The following is a 12,013-nucleotide window of genomic DNA, read 5'->3' on the forward strand; positions in this document are numbered from 1 at the left end:
TGTGTGTGTGTGTGTGTGTTGCTGTGTACCTTGTTCTTCTTGCTGGTGGGCGCGGGGGGCTTGATGAGCTTCTGCAGGATCCTCAGGCACATGAGGGTGATGTTCTCCACCACCACAGGGGTCTTGATGTTCACTGACATCAGGAACAGACTGAGGGCTGCACAGGAAGAGGAAGAGGAGTATTGGTGCACTTCAACAGGAAGTTCACAGCTCTTATTGCTAATTAGCCGACTCATTTTACCTCCTAATGTACATACAATCAGATTGACATTTTTCTGTGCAATATCAGGTCCAGAAAAGTGAACTCACCACAACGCAGTCGCAACTCCCAGCATCCTCCCTCCTTGGAGATGGAGTCAGTGAGCAGCAGCATCTCGTACTGCAGACTGCTGACCTACAGGAACACAACCAGGCAGAGATATTTAAAGGGGACAAACTGGGATTCAAAACAACAAATGGGTCTGCAGTGCCCACCACTTTTTTTTTCTGCTGCATTTGCATATTTCATTAATTATGGTGCTGATTTAATGGACAGTGGTATTTTTTGTAACGTGGGGACTAAGTTCTCAAACTTCTCATGTACCAAGTGTCATGTCGATCGGACTTACGGTTTATATTTGAAGATATATAAGATATTATATTTTCATAAAAATTCTAAATAGAGGAAAATCTTTTGGGACGTGTGTTTTCAGTTTGACTAGCGGATGGAGGCGGGTCTGCCAGTGTTGGTCTGGAGTATCTAGGACAAACGCTTCAAAAGTTACCGTCTCTCAAATTTGATCAATTCAAACCGTTGCTATAGTGCCACCTTCTGGAATTCTGCCGGCAACATTGTTGAGTGACCTGAGAGTGACCTGAGAGTGACCTTCAGGAGAGAGGACTTACCAGGTCAGGATTGGCCCAGTGGCCCTTCAGGGCTGCAGACACTTTGGCAATGATGAGGTCGTTCATCTGCTGAGTGGCCTCTGGATGATCTCTGCACAAGGAGATGGTGAGACATAAGAATGGATTCACACGTGTGTGTATGTGTGTGTGTGTGTTAGGGATGGACGGTTTTTCGGTTATACCGAAAACCGGGGTTTATAAAAATAGAACCTCTTCTTTTTTTTTTTTTTTTACATTTTATCAAAATATCATAGATTGCTATATAATACATGCCTAGAGTGTGTACAAGAGTGTGTGGTTGAAGATGCTATAAAAGTGATTTTGTAAACACTATAACTTTGTTATAACTTGTCAAATAAATGACATGTCTAAAAAGACGGGTCACGTGACAGCTTCTCTTCAGAGCAGAGAGTGAGGAGAAAAAAAACAATGGCTAGCGTGAACGAGCGCGAACGTTTTCTATTCTATTGTATATTCTATGTTGTTCAAAGAATAAAACTGGAACATGTCACATGTTTGTCGTGTGTGAAAATAACAATGATACAGTCTGAATCTGCCGCGCAATGAGTGAGAGGTTTGGTCAGTTGTGAAGAATAACTGAGGATTAATATCTAATTGGGATTATATTTAAGGGTAACGAATCACTCTATGGGAAAGATAGTTGCCTTCAGTTATTGGTAGATAGGAAAGTTTTTTTACAATTACTCGCTTACATTTAAATAAGATCATTTTCGCTGCTCTCTGTAAAGCGCATTGGGTCACTTTTGTGAGAAATGCGCTATACAGCCCGTTCCAAATTATTATGCAAATGATATTTTTCTCAGATTTTCCTAAATAGTCGATGCAAATGACAATCAGTATAATTTTCAAGTCATCAACCGTTAGAGTATAATTCAAATTTTATTGAACAAACCTCCCAATGATAACAGTATTTTTAAAAAAAAAATAAAAACTCAAAATCCACTGTTCCAAATTATTATGCACAACAGAGTTTCAAAACATGTTATAGGTTGTAAAGAACTACAAATGGTAATTTGATGAATTTAGGGTTAGGGGGTCATATTAGGAGGTCATATTTACTGAAATCAAAAGCTATTTCAAACAAAAACATCTTAACAGGTCAAGTTACATGTTAACATAGGACCCCTTCTTTGATATCACCTTCACAATTCTTGCATCCATTGAACTTGTGAGTTTTTGGACAGTTTCTGCTTGAATTTCTTTGCAGGATGCCAGAATAGCCTCCCAGAGCTGCTGTTTTGATGTGAACTGCCCTCCCTCATATATATTTTGCTTGAGGATGCTCCAAAGGTTCTCAATAGGGTTGAGGTCAAGGGAAGATGGGGGCCACACCATGAGTTTCTCTCCTTTTATGCCTATAGCAGCCAATGACACAGAGGTATTCTTTGCAGCATGACAGTGGGCTCAGAAATACATGAAGACTAATTTCCAAACAGTCTTGTTTACTGATGAGTGCCGTGCAACCCTGGATGGTCCAGATGGATGGAGTAGTGGATGGTTGGTGGATGGCCACCATGTCCCAACAAGGCTGCGACGTCAGCAAGGAGGTGGCGGAGTCATGTTTTGGGCCGGAATCATGGGGAGAGAGCTGGTAGGCCCTTTTAAGGTCCCTGAAGGTGTGAAAATGACCTCGGCAAAGTATGTAGAGTTTCTGACTGACCACTTTCTTCCGTGGTACAAAAAGTAGAACCGTGCCTTCCGTAGCAAAATCATCTTCATGCATGACAATGCACGATGTCATGCTGCAAAGAATACCTCTGTGTCATTGGCTGCTATAGGCATAAAAGGAGAGAAACTCATGGTGTGGCCCCCATCTTCCCCTGACCTCAACCCTATTGAGAACTTTTGGAGCATCCTCAAGCTAAATATATATGAGGGTGGGAGGCAGTTCACATCAAAACAGCAGCTCTGGGAGGCTATTCTGGCATCCTGCAAAGAAATTCAAGCAGAAACTGTCCAAAAACTCACAAGTTCAATGGATGCAAGAATTGTGAAGGTGATATCAAAGAAGGGGTCCTATGTTAACATGTAACTTGACCTGTTAAGATGTTTTTGTTTGAAATAGCTTTTGATTTCAGTAAATATGACCTCCTAATATGACCCCCTAACCCTAAATTCATCAAATTACCATTTGTAGTTCTTTACAACCTATAAAATGTTTTGAAACTCTGTTGTGCATAATAATTTGGAACAGTGGATTTTGAGTTTTTTATTTTTTTAAAAAAATACTGTTATCATTCGGAGGTTTGTTCAATAAAATTTGAATTATACTCTAACGGTTGATGACTTGAAAATTATACTGATTGTCATTTGCATCGACTATTTAGGAAAATCTGAGAAAAATATCATTTGCATAATAATTTGGAACGGGCTGTAGAAATAAAATGTGATTTGATTTGATATCAATCAATCAATCAAACTTTATTTATGTTCTATAGCACAAATCATGCATTGAATGTAACTCCAAGTGCAGTATTTACTAAACCACAATATAATAAAACAAGAGCTATACGGATCAAGAGTGTTTGTGCACAGCGCCACTGTGTGTGAAGGCGCTACTGAACGTGATGACAGAACGCATGTCTCAGAAGATACGCGGCCACTTAGTGACGCAAAGGTAGTTCTGTATTTATCTCTATCTGTATTAGTACATTTATTTTGAAAGCTCTATTTTGACAGCTCTACCATGGGCACTTTTATTTTGATGGGGCATTCTTTGTTGATTGACTTACGACAGTTCAGGACGAGTCAGTCTCGCGGCATGTGGTTTTTATGAAAAGCTTTAAGTATGTTCACTGCATAATTCTAAGTCTAATATTTCAGTGATTATTGAGCAGTATTCAAATATTTAAATACATTGAGCAGCAGCTGAAACTTTGTCTAAGAACCAAGATATTGAGAAAGCAGTTCATTCAATGAAGACGCTGTTCCAAGAGATGATCTTCCGTGCAGGCGTACACCCTGGATCAGCGGAGCTGGTGTGTTAAGTGTTCATGTGTTTTCATGTATGGTGTAGCTTACAAAAGTCTGCCTTTCCACTTATATTTGTGAAACTAAGTAGCCTAAATGTGTTGCGACTGTGCTTACGGTGTTTTAATGGTGTTCGACATGAGTGTATTGTAGCAGTAGGGCTCAATTATTTGAAATTGGCGCTCTTTTTTTTCTTTTTTCCGGTTAACCGGAAAACCCCGGTTTTAGTCTTTGACGGTTTTTCGGTTTCAATAATTGGAAACCGTCCATCCCTAGTGTGTGTGTGTATGCGCATAGATGAGTGAGTGAGTGAGTGAGTGAGTGTGCGTGCGTGCATGCATAAAGAGTGTGTGTATGTGTGTGTGTGTGTGTGTGTGTTTGCGCATAGATGAGTGAGTGAGTGAGTGTGCGTGCATGCATGCATAGAGAGTGTGTGTGTATGTGTGTGTGTGTGTGTGTGTATGCATGCATGCATCCATAGATGAGTGAGTGTGCGTGCGTGCGTGCATGCATGCATGCATGCATAGAGAGTGTGTGTGTGTGCGTGTGTGTGTGTGTGTGTGTATGCGCATAGATGAGTGAGTGTGCGTGCGTGCATGCATGCATAGAGAGAGTGTGTGTGTGTGTGTGTGTGCACCCAACCCCGCTCACCTGGTGAGCAGACAGATGAGCTGGCGGACCTCCTCCCTCATGGCGGCGGTGCCCCTCCGCAGGTTGAACTCAAACAGCTCCCTGATGAGGCCCTGCAGCACCAGGATCTGCCGCAGCGCGGGGTTGGTGGCCAGAGCCCGCAGCAACGTGATGCAGTGGCCCGTCACGGCCGAGGCGCAGCCGTAGCACTTGGTGGAGGAGGTGTGGCCGCAGCCCAGCACCGAGAGGGCCCGGTACTGGCTGGCCGTGATGGTGGGCTGGAGGCCCCCGCTGCTGCCCCGCGACGACTTGGTGGCCGCCTCCCTCTGCTGGAGGTCGTACTCCAGCAGCTCCTTGCGCGACGCGAGCACTTTCTGAGGGGAAGAGGAGGATAGAGGAGGGGGGTAAGGATGTGTGGGAGGTAGGGATGGGACGATTATCGTGTTTATCGTTAATCGCGATAAAAACACCCGCGATAACTTTATCGTGGAGAATTTTAATTAGTTGAATAATCGTCATAATCGTTTTTTTTTTTTTTTGAAATTATTTTTAAATGACTGGACTTTTTAAATAGGCACTACATTTTATAAACACTGCTTTGTCTGACTGGTGGTCCCCAGCTGATGACCCAGTTAGGCCCACATAGGTGTTCAGTGAGGTGTCACAGCACACCTGTTCTAAAGGCACTGTTGGAGGTGCGTCAGGCAGCAATGCCCAGCAGGAGTACCATCACCTGTATCATGATTTGATCTGTCTGTTTTTATTGTATGTATTAATGTATGTGACCTATGTGTTTTTTTGTTGTTGTTGTTAATATTTTTATTGAGTTTCACAGAGACATGTACACAACAGGACATAACAACAACAACTAGTATCCGTGGGGGAGGTTGTCCCATTAATAGTAGAAAACTAGTTTTGCACTTTGTTATGCAGTACATTGTCCATAAACAATAACAGAAAATTTTCTTTCTCTTTTTTTTTTTTTCAAACAAAAAACAAAGACAAACAAAACAAAACAAAATCAAAAAAACAGGGGGGGAGGAGGCCATGTCACATATCAGAAATAAACAGAAAAGAAAATGACAACAAATGCCATAATATATGGGGGGATCACCCCCATCCTCCGTCCTCCATGGACAGCATCCATGTCTTACAGTCCTAAACACAGCGGCAGCACAACACCAGCACAGTAAATAATATTGTGACCCATACATTGTAGATCTGTTACACATTAGTCTTGTGTACTTTCTTGAGTGTAATCCACCAAACCTTTCATTACAATGGCAGCCAGTCTGGTACCAATATAATCTAATAACGGAGACCAAATCTTATAGAATGTCTTTATCTTACACTTATGTCAGATATTCCATAGGAATCATATCAAAAATTACCTTGTGCCATCCAGCTATTGTAGGCGGTTTGCAGTCTATCCATTTCAGCAATATATTTTTCCTTGCACAAAAAGTGAGGATACACAGAAGTCTTTTGGAATGCATACTTTTAAGTTGTTTGTCTGGCAACCCAAACAATAGACACATGGGGTCCTTATCCAATGTAACATCTAGAATTAGATGAATTTTATCCACTATACCTTTCCAGTAATCATCTATATATCTACAAGTCCAAACACAATGAACAAAGCTCCCAACCTCGGTAATACACTTTGTACACATTTCCGATTTGTTATGATCCATTTTATGTCTAAGTTGGGGAGTAATCTGCAAACGTTGTAGTAGTCTAAATTGCGTTTCCTTCGTCCTATTACAGATTGAGATGTCGTTTGCCGATTGCCATATTAGTGACCAAGTTGCTGCATCAGTATTAATGTTCAGGTCATTATTCCAGTCTTTGGGCGTAAATGCAGGTTTGCCTTTATCATATTTCGAAAGTGCTCTATACCCAAGCCCCAGAATGCCTCTCGTCTTTCCAGCAGAGACTATCTCCTCCAGCGGAGAGGGTTGGTGACAGAGGCCAGTGTCTTTTTGGCTATTTAAAAAACTTCGTATCTGAAGGTATCTGAAAAACTCATTTCGTGGTAGGTCATATTTCTTACATAATTGGTCAAATGAAAGTAGTATTTCCGTATCATATAAATGTCCGATAGTAACCATCCCTTTGCTGTCCCACCGCTTGAAACCCCTATCCGTGGCACCAGGGGAGAAGTCTATGTTGCCCCAAACTGGCGAGAGGGAGGATGTAATAATCGTATGTTATAAATAAATAGTAATATAATTGAGATTTCTCACATGAGCCGCGCGCAAATATCCTCACAGAAATTTGTCTCCCGCGATTGTTCAGCCTGCATGGGTAACGTGACTGTCAAGTCAGCCTTGTCAGTCAGTCACTAACGTATGCTAGCCTTCTCACCATGGCTGCATCGGCCCCGTGTCCATTGCCTCACCTTTCCAGGGTTGCACGCAGGCTTCTATGCATACCTGCAACTAGTGTTCCTTCAGAGAGAGTGTTTAGTGCCAGTGGGCACATACTCACACCTCTCCGAGCACAGCTAAAGGCAGAAAAAGTGAACATTTTGTTGACATTTTTGCACTTTAACCTATCTTGAAGCTTTCAAGTCTCTAAGCCACAAGGCTAGCACTCAGTTTGATGACAGAAAAGTGTCAGTGTTCAAGTTTTGTTTGACAGTATTTTTTTCCTTTATTTATGCAGTGATACCTTATAATTTATCATTACCTTATTTAAGATTTTATTAAAGATTTTTATTTTTGTCAATATGTTTTTAAAATGATGTTATCAATAAAAATACAACAAAATCTAAGTTAAAGTGATTACAGTGTGTTTTATTGGCATTCTAAAAAAAAGTTTTTTTTTTTTTTTTTTTTAATTCTCGCGATAATATCGTGGATCGCGATTATTTTGCCCACGATAATCGTGACATGACATTTTCTAATCGTCCCACCCCTAGTGGGAGGGGGGGTGTTTTAACACTAGAACAGCCGTGCCTATTTTACCTACTATAAGAGCCGCCTAGGGGGGGGCAAATGACCATTGTCTTTAGAATGGGAAGCTGCTACTTACACACAACGACCACTAGTTGGCCGGCTTGTAAGTTAGCCTGCCTCCTACACAGAAGAACTGCAAAATAGCTTTATGCTAGCTTATCCTGATGGGGTTTTGAAAATGGAAGGATACTGGGTGGTAGAACGCACATATCTAGGAAAAGTCATAAAAGGAGGGTCCTGGAATTTGATTGAGCGCAAAGATATAAAAAAATTATTTACTCGTCGGGTCAAATGACCCCCACCCAGATCTGTTTTCATTTAGTGCCGAAGGTGAATAAAGTCGCCGAAATCTAGAGTGCCGAGGGTGACTTTAATTCACCCCCAAAAATGGCAGAAATTAAGATTCTTCGTTTTGGAACCAAAAAAAAGTATTGTCGCTTGTGTAAATACCACATAAAAAAAAAAACACTCGCCACTCTAGGCGTGAGGAGTGTTCCGGCAGTGAGCTAGTTAAGGAACACACCGTTAGGGTGTGGGGCGATGAGCCTTGGACGTGGAACCTCTGTGTGCTCAAGGTTATGGTGGACACCACCCCCCTTCCCCCCCCTTCCCGCCTCTCACCTGGATGATTTTGGAGAGCTCGTCGAAGGAGGTCTTGCAGTCACCGCTGTATTCCTGGGCCAGCTGCTGGATGTAGCGGTTCACATTGGCTGTGGAGGTGCCGAGCCCCGCCGCCGCTCCAGAGTCGTCCTGTGGGAGACGTGACAGAAGGGATTAGAGGACCTTCACGGAAAAACAACATTTGACAACCCTCCTCCTCTAATCACGGTAACGTCGGCTGGAGTAAGTGTGTCTGAGAGGTTATCTGTGCTTTTTAGGAGGGTCAAAGGCGAGTGTTAGTCCCCCGTTGGACAGACAGAGATGAAGTGAGTGAGTGAGTGTATGAGCGGGTGAGAGAGAGTGGGAGTGTGTGAGAGTGAGTGTGGGAGTGTGTGTGTGAGCGAGAGTGTGTATGTGTGTGAGCGTGTGAGAGTGATGGTGTGTGTGGGTGTGTGATGAGTCTGAGAGTGAGGGTGTGTGTGGGAGTGCGTGAGCGAGAGTGTGTGAGTGTGTGAGTGTGAGGGTGTGTGTGTGTGAGAGAGAGAGTGTGTGTGTGATGTGTGTGTGGCCGTGTCTCACCTGTGGTTTCTCGGGCGCGGCCTCGTTGACCTTGGACAGAAGGCTCTCCAGCTGCGGCCGGTGGCCCATGAGCTGGTGGTACACCCTGTCAGCCTTGTCCAGCAGGGTGTTGATGTTGGTCACCGCCTGCAGGGGGCAGCAGAGAGAACACCGCAGGGGAGAGTGAGGGAGGATCGCACTGAGGCAGATTTTTAGGGGAGTGTCAGACTTACGACTTTTGTGCGTGAATGGTAAAAGGACTGACTTATATAGCGCCTTATTCCAAACCGCTTTACAACGGCCTCTCATTCAGCCACTCACACACACATTCACACACCAATGGGAGCAATCTACCATGCAAGCTACCATGCCTGCTCATTGGGAGCAATTTGGGGTTAATTAATTTAATTTTGCCATTTAGCAGACGCTTTTAATCCAAAGCGACTTACAATTACGAATTACAGGGACATTCCCCCTGGAGTAACTGAGGGCTAAGTGCCTTACTCAAGGGCACACTAGTAGTGGTGTGGTTTCAGGCGGGATTTGAACTCACAACCTTCCGATCACAAGTCCAACTCACTCACACTAGACCACCACTACCACACGGGTTCAGTGTCTTGTCCAAGGACACTTCAACATGTGGCCAGCCGGGTCTCGAACCTCCTGAGCCACAGCCACCACAGCCGCCCCATCCTGCGCCACAGCCTCCCCATGGCGCGTGGGAATGACCGAACACCATACCTTCTTCCGGTCCTCCTCGTTCTCGATGGGGTCCACGGCACAGCACGGCTTGGCGTACAGCATGAAGTCAAAGCGGGCGTACTTGCAGAAGCCGCAGGCGTTGCACAGGAAGGGGTCCTTCTCGTCGTAATTGATGGACCTTGGATGAAGAACGACCAAAAAGTAGATAGTAGTATAACCAAAACATATATCCCCTTCAACGTAAAAAAAGAGTTGAGAATAGTGTCCCCATTGCTAACCAGCATAAAATGTAAATCAGCTTTTCCATGAAACTTTGAGCACCAAACCATTTAGGTGTTGCTGTGTTCAATGTTCAAATGATTCGACCTCAGCACTGCGTGGGCATCAGGCATCACAGCGAGTGTTGTCTTGCTGTTCTGAGTGTGAAACGATTCCCAACCCACTGAACAATGTGTCCACAGGTTCCCAATGGTTGACACTCATAACCCCCCCCCCTTATTCTCTCTCCAACTTGGGTCTCCTGCCTACCTGCACTTGTGGCACTGGTAGACGTTCTCCCCGCAGTTGCCACACACTCCCGGGTTGGCGGGCACCGAGGCGCTGCAGCGGGGGCACTGGAGGGTCTCCGTGGACGCCTGGTAGTTCTCGTAGAAGTCGGAGAACTCGATCATCAGGTTGGACGCCACGATGGGCAACGGGAGGTCGATCTTCACCTCCGTCTGCCCCGGGGTGAGCTGGACCTTCTTGGCTTTGTGCCAACGAGCAGGTCTAGGGGGGGGGGGGAGGGAGGGAGGGAGAGTTATTTTTTATTTTTTTACACATCGTGACGTTAGAATTATAAGGTTCCATCTCCATTTTTGTCAAAATGTAGTTTTTTTACATAATCTGATCCATTAGGTGTTTATTAATGCCTGTGTGGGGTTATTTTTAAAATGTTGACATTTTTGAGTTAGTAATTAATAAAATACAAAGGTTCCATCTCACAAAACATAATGGAATGTAAAAACTTTGATGCTCAATATCTCTGAACTATCCTAAACGGAGATAGAACCATATAATCCTTAGCTCACAACATGGTAAAGTGGAAACACAACATGCACTCAGCGAAGCTCTGTGACACTGAAAAGGCTTCACTACAGCGATCGAATCCAGCCGACTGAAAACGAAGGGAAACGAGATGACATCATCTTATGGATAGTGTCATGATTTCTTTTGGTATTCACTAGGTGACGGTGGAAAAAAACCCACTTGTTCTTCAGCTCTACGATGGCCTGGACGGTCCTGTTGTTGTAGTAGAGGTTGATGGTGCGGACCATCTTGGTACGCTTGAGGTCGCCGATCTTCACTGTGACCTTGCTGATGGTGTGGCTGCCGATGAGCTTGACCACCTGCTGCGTGGTGGTGTAACGCGTGTCCACTTTGATAGACGACAGTTTGATATTCTGAGGAGCCGTAATGGGGGAAAAGACTGGATTAAGTTCTGGATGCGGAAAGAAAATTCAACGTGAGCCACTTCTTTTTTTAATAAACTGATCTGCAAATAGAACAAAATAGAACAAAATAGAACACATTGAAGGCTGCACTTACAGAGAAGGGCACTTCCGGGTTGTTGCAGACCAAGCATGGGTCACTCTCCAGGAAAAAGCCGTCAAATTCCACCAGGCCAGACAGGGTGCTGGAAGACAAAACAAGAAATACGTAACGTTTCATGGGTGAAAAACCTGGGAGTGAGAAATGTGACAGCAGACTGTATAGTCAGTCAGGCCTGTATTAGTGTTTAGCTTTTTACCCCAACTTTTTAATTGTTTTATATCTAGTATGTCTTCACTGAGACCTACTTGTAGATATTGGAGTTGGGGTGGTTGGTCAGATTGTGGTTCTGCGTCCTCAAGATTTCAACAGCCTTCTGGGAGTACTCCTTCAGCTGGAAAACAAGAAGAATGTGATGCAAAGCTGCTCCTGTCAATATTCTAGTTTTGGTGATTCAAGTTTTGTCCACAGTGTTATTATGCATTTCCGAAACCCTTTAAGGCAACACTTGACAATCAGCTGCCCCTATACCACCGAGTAGTTACTAGAACATGTAGTATAAGAAAGAAATAAACATGGTATGGTAAATGCTATCTGTTGGGACTTTAAAGTGAGGTATAAATCCAGTGTCATTTCAGTCTGACCTTCTTCTCTGTCTGGGGCGTCTTGAGGGAGAAGTAGCCCAGCAGATCCACAAACTGGGCGGCCTTGCGTCCGTAGGCGGGCAGCTCGGGCCAGATGGCCCAGGTCAGGTCCAGCAGCAGCTCCTGCTGAGACTTACTGGAGTTCCTGGAGGAAGGAGGAGGGGCAGGAGGGGCCGTCAGCTGACCAGCTGGTCATGTGGACAACGTCGGTTCTGATAAAACGCAATATGAACGAAAGACCCCCACCCCCACCCCGATTATAACTGTCAAGATCGGCCTTATTATTCACCACATACAGTGGCAAGAAAAAGTAAGTGAACCCTTTGGAATGACCTGGTTTTTGGCATTAATTGGACATAAAATGTGATCTGATCTTCAAAGTCACAAGCATAGACAAACACAAAGAGTTATCTGAAGAAAGAGTTGGATTCACAACACCTAGTATGAACTGTACGGTCCTATAAAATGCCTGTGTCTTGAAATGTAAAGTGGACTAAAGAGCAGCATTGCTAA

The 12,013-nt window shown here is 44.0% G+C and overlaps 1 protein-coding gene across 1 annotated transcript in view; it reads right to left on the bottom strand.

The window, feature by feature from the left end:
* The window catches only part of ubr4 (ubiquitin protein ligase E3 component n-recognin 4), a gene marked incomplete at its 5' end in the record, with an annotated part of 98,586 nt that overhangs the window by 20,060 nt on the left and 66,513 nt on the right, over positions 1–12,013 (bottom strand). The window contains 12 exons of the mRNA XM_080534371.1: positions 30–157; positions 310–394; positions 886–976; positions 4,528–4,880; positions 8,088–8,216; positions 8,646–8,771; positions 9,366–9,504; positions 9,855–10,094; positions 10,575–10,768; positions 10,914–11,001; positions 11,165–11,250; positions 11,501–11,645. Coding sequence (XP_080390497.1) covers positions 30–157; positions 310–394; positions 886–976; positions 4,528–4,880; positions 8,088–8,216; positions 8,646–8,771; positions 9,366–9,504; positions 9,855–10,094; positions 10,575–10,768; positions 10,914–11,001; positions 11,165–11,250; positions 11,501–11,645 — 1,804 coding nt within the window. The remainder of the gene's footprint in view (positions 1–29; positions 158–309; positions 395–885; positions 977–4,527; positions 4,881–8,087; positions 8,217–8,645; positions 8,772–9,365; positions 9,505–9,854; positions 10,095–10,574; positions 10,769–10,913; positions 11,002–11,164; positions 11,251–11,500; positions 11,646–12,013) is intronic.

This window comes from Nansenia antarctica, assembly GCF_963989245.1.
Source record: "Nansenia antarctica genome assembly, chromosome: 6".
Classification (NCBI taxonomy): Eukaryota; Metazoa; Chordata; class Actinopteri; order Argentiniformes; family Microstomatidae; genus Nansenia; species Nansenia antarctica.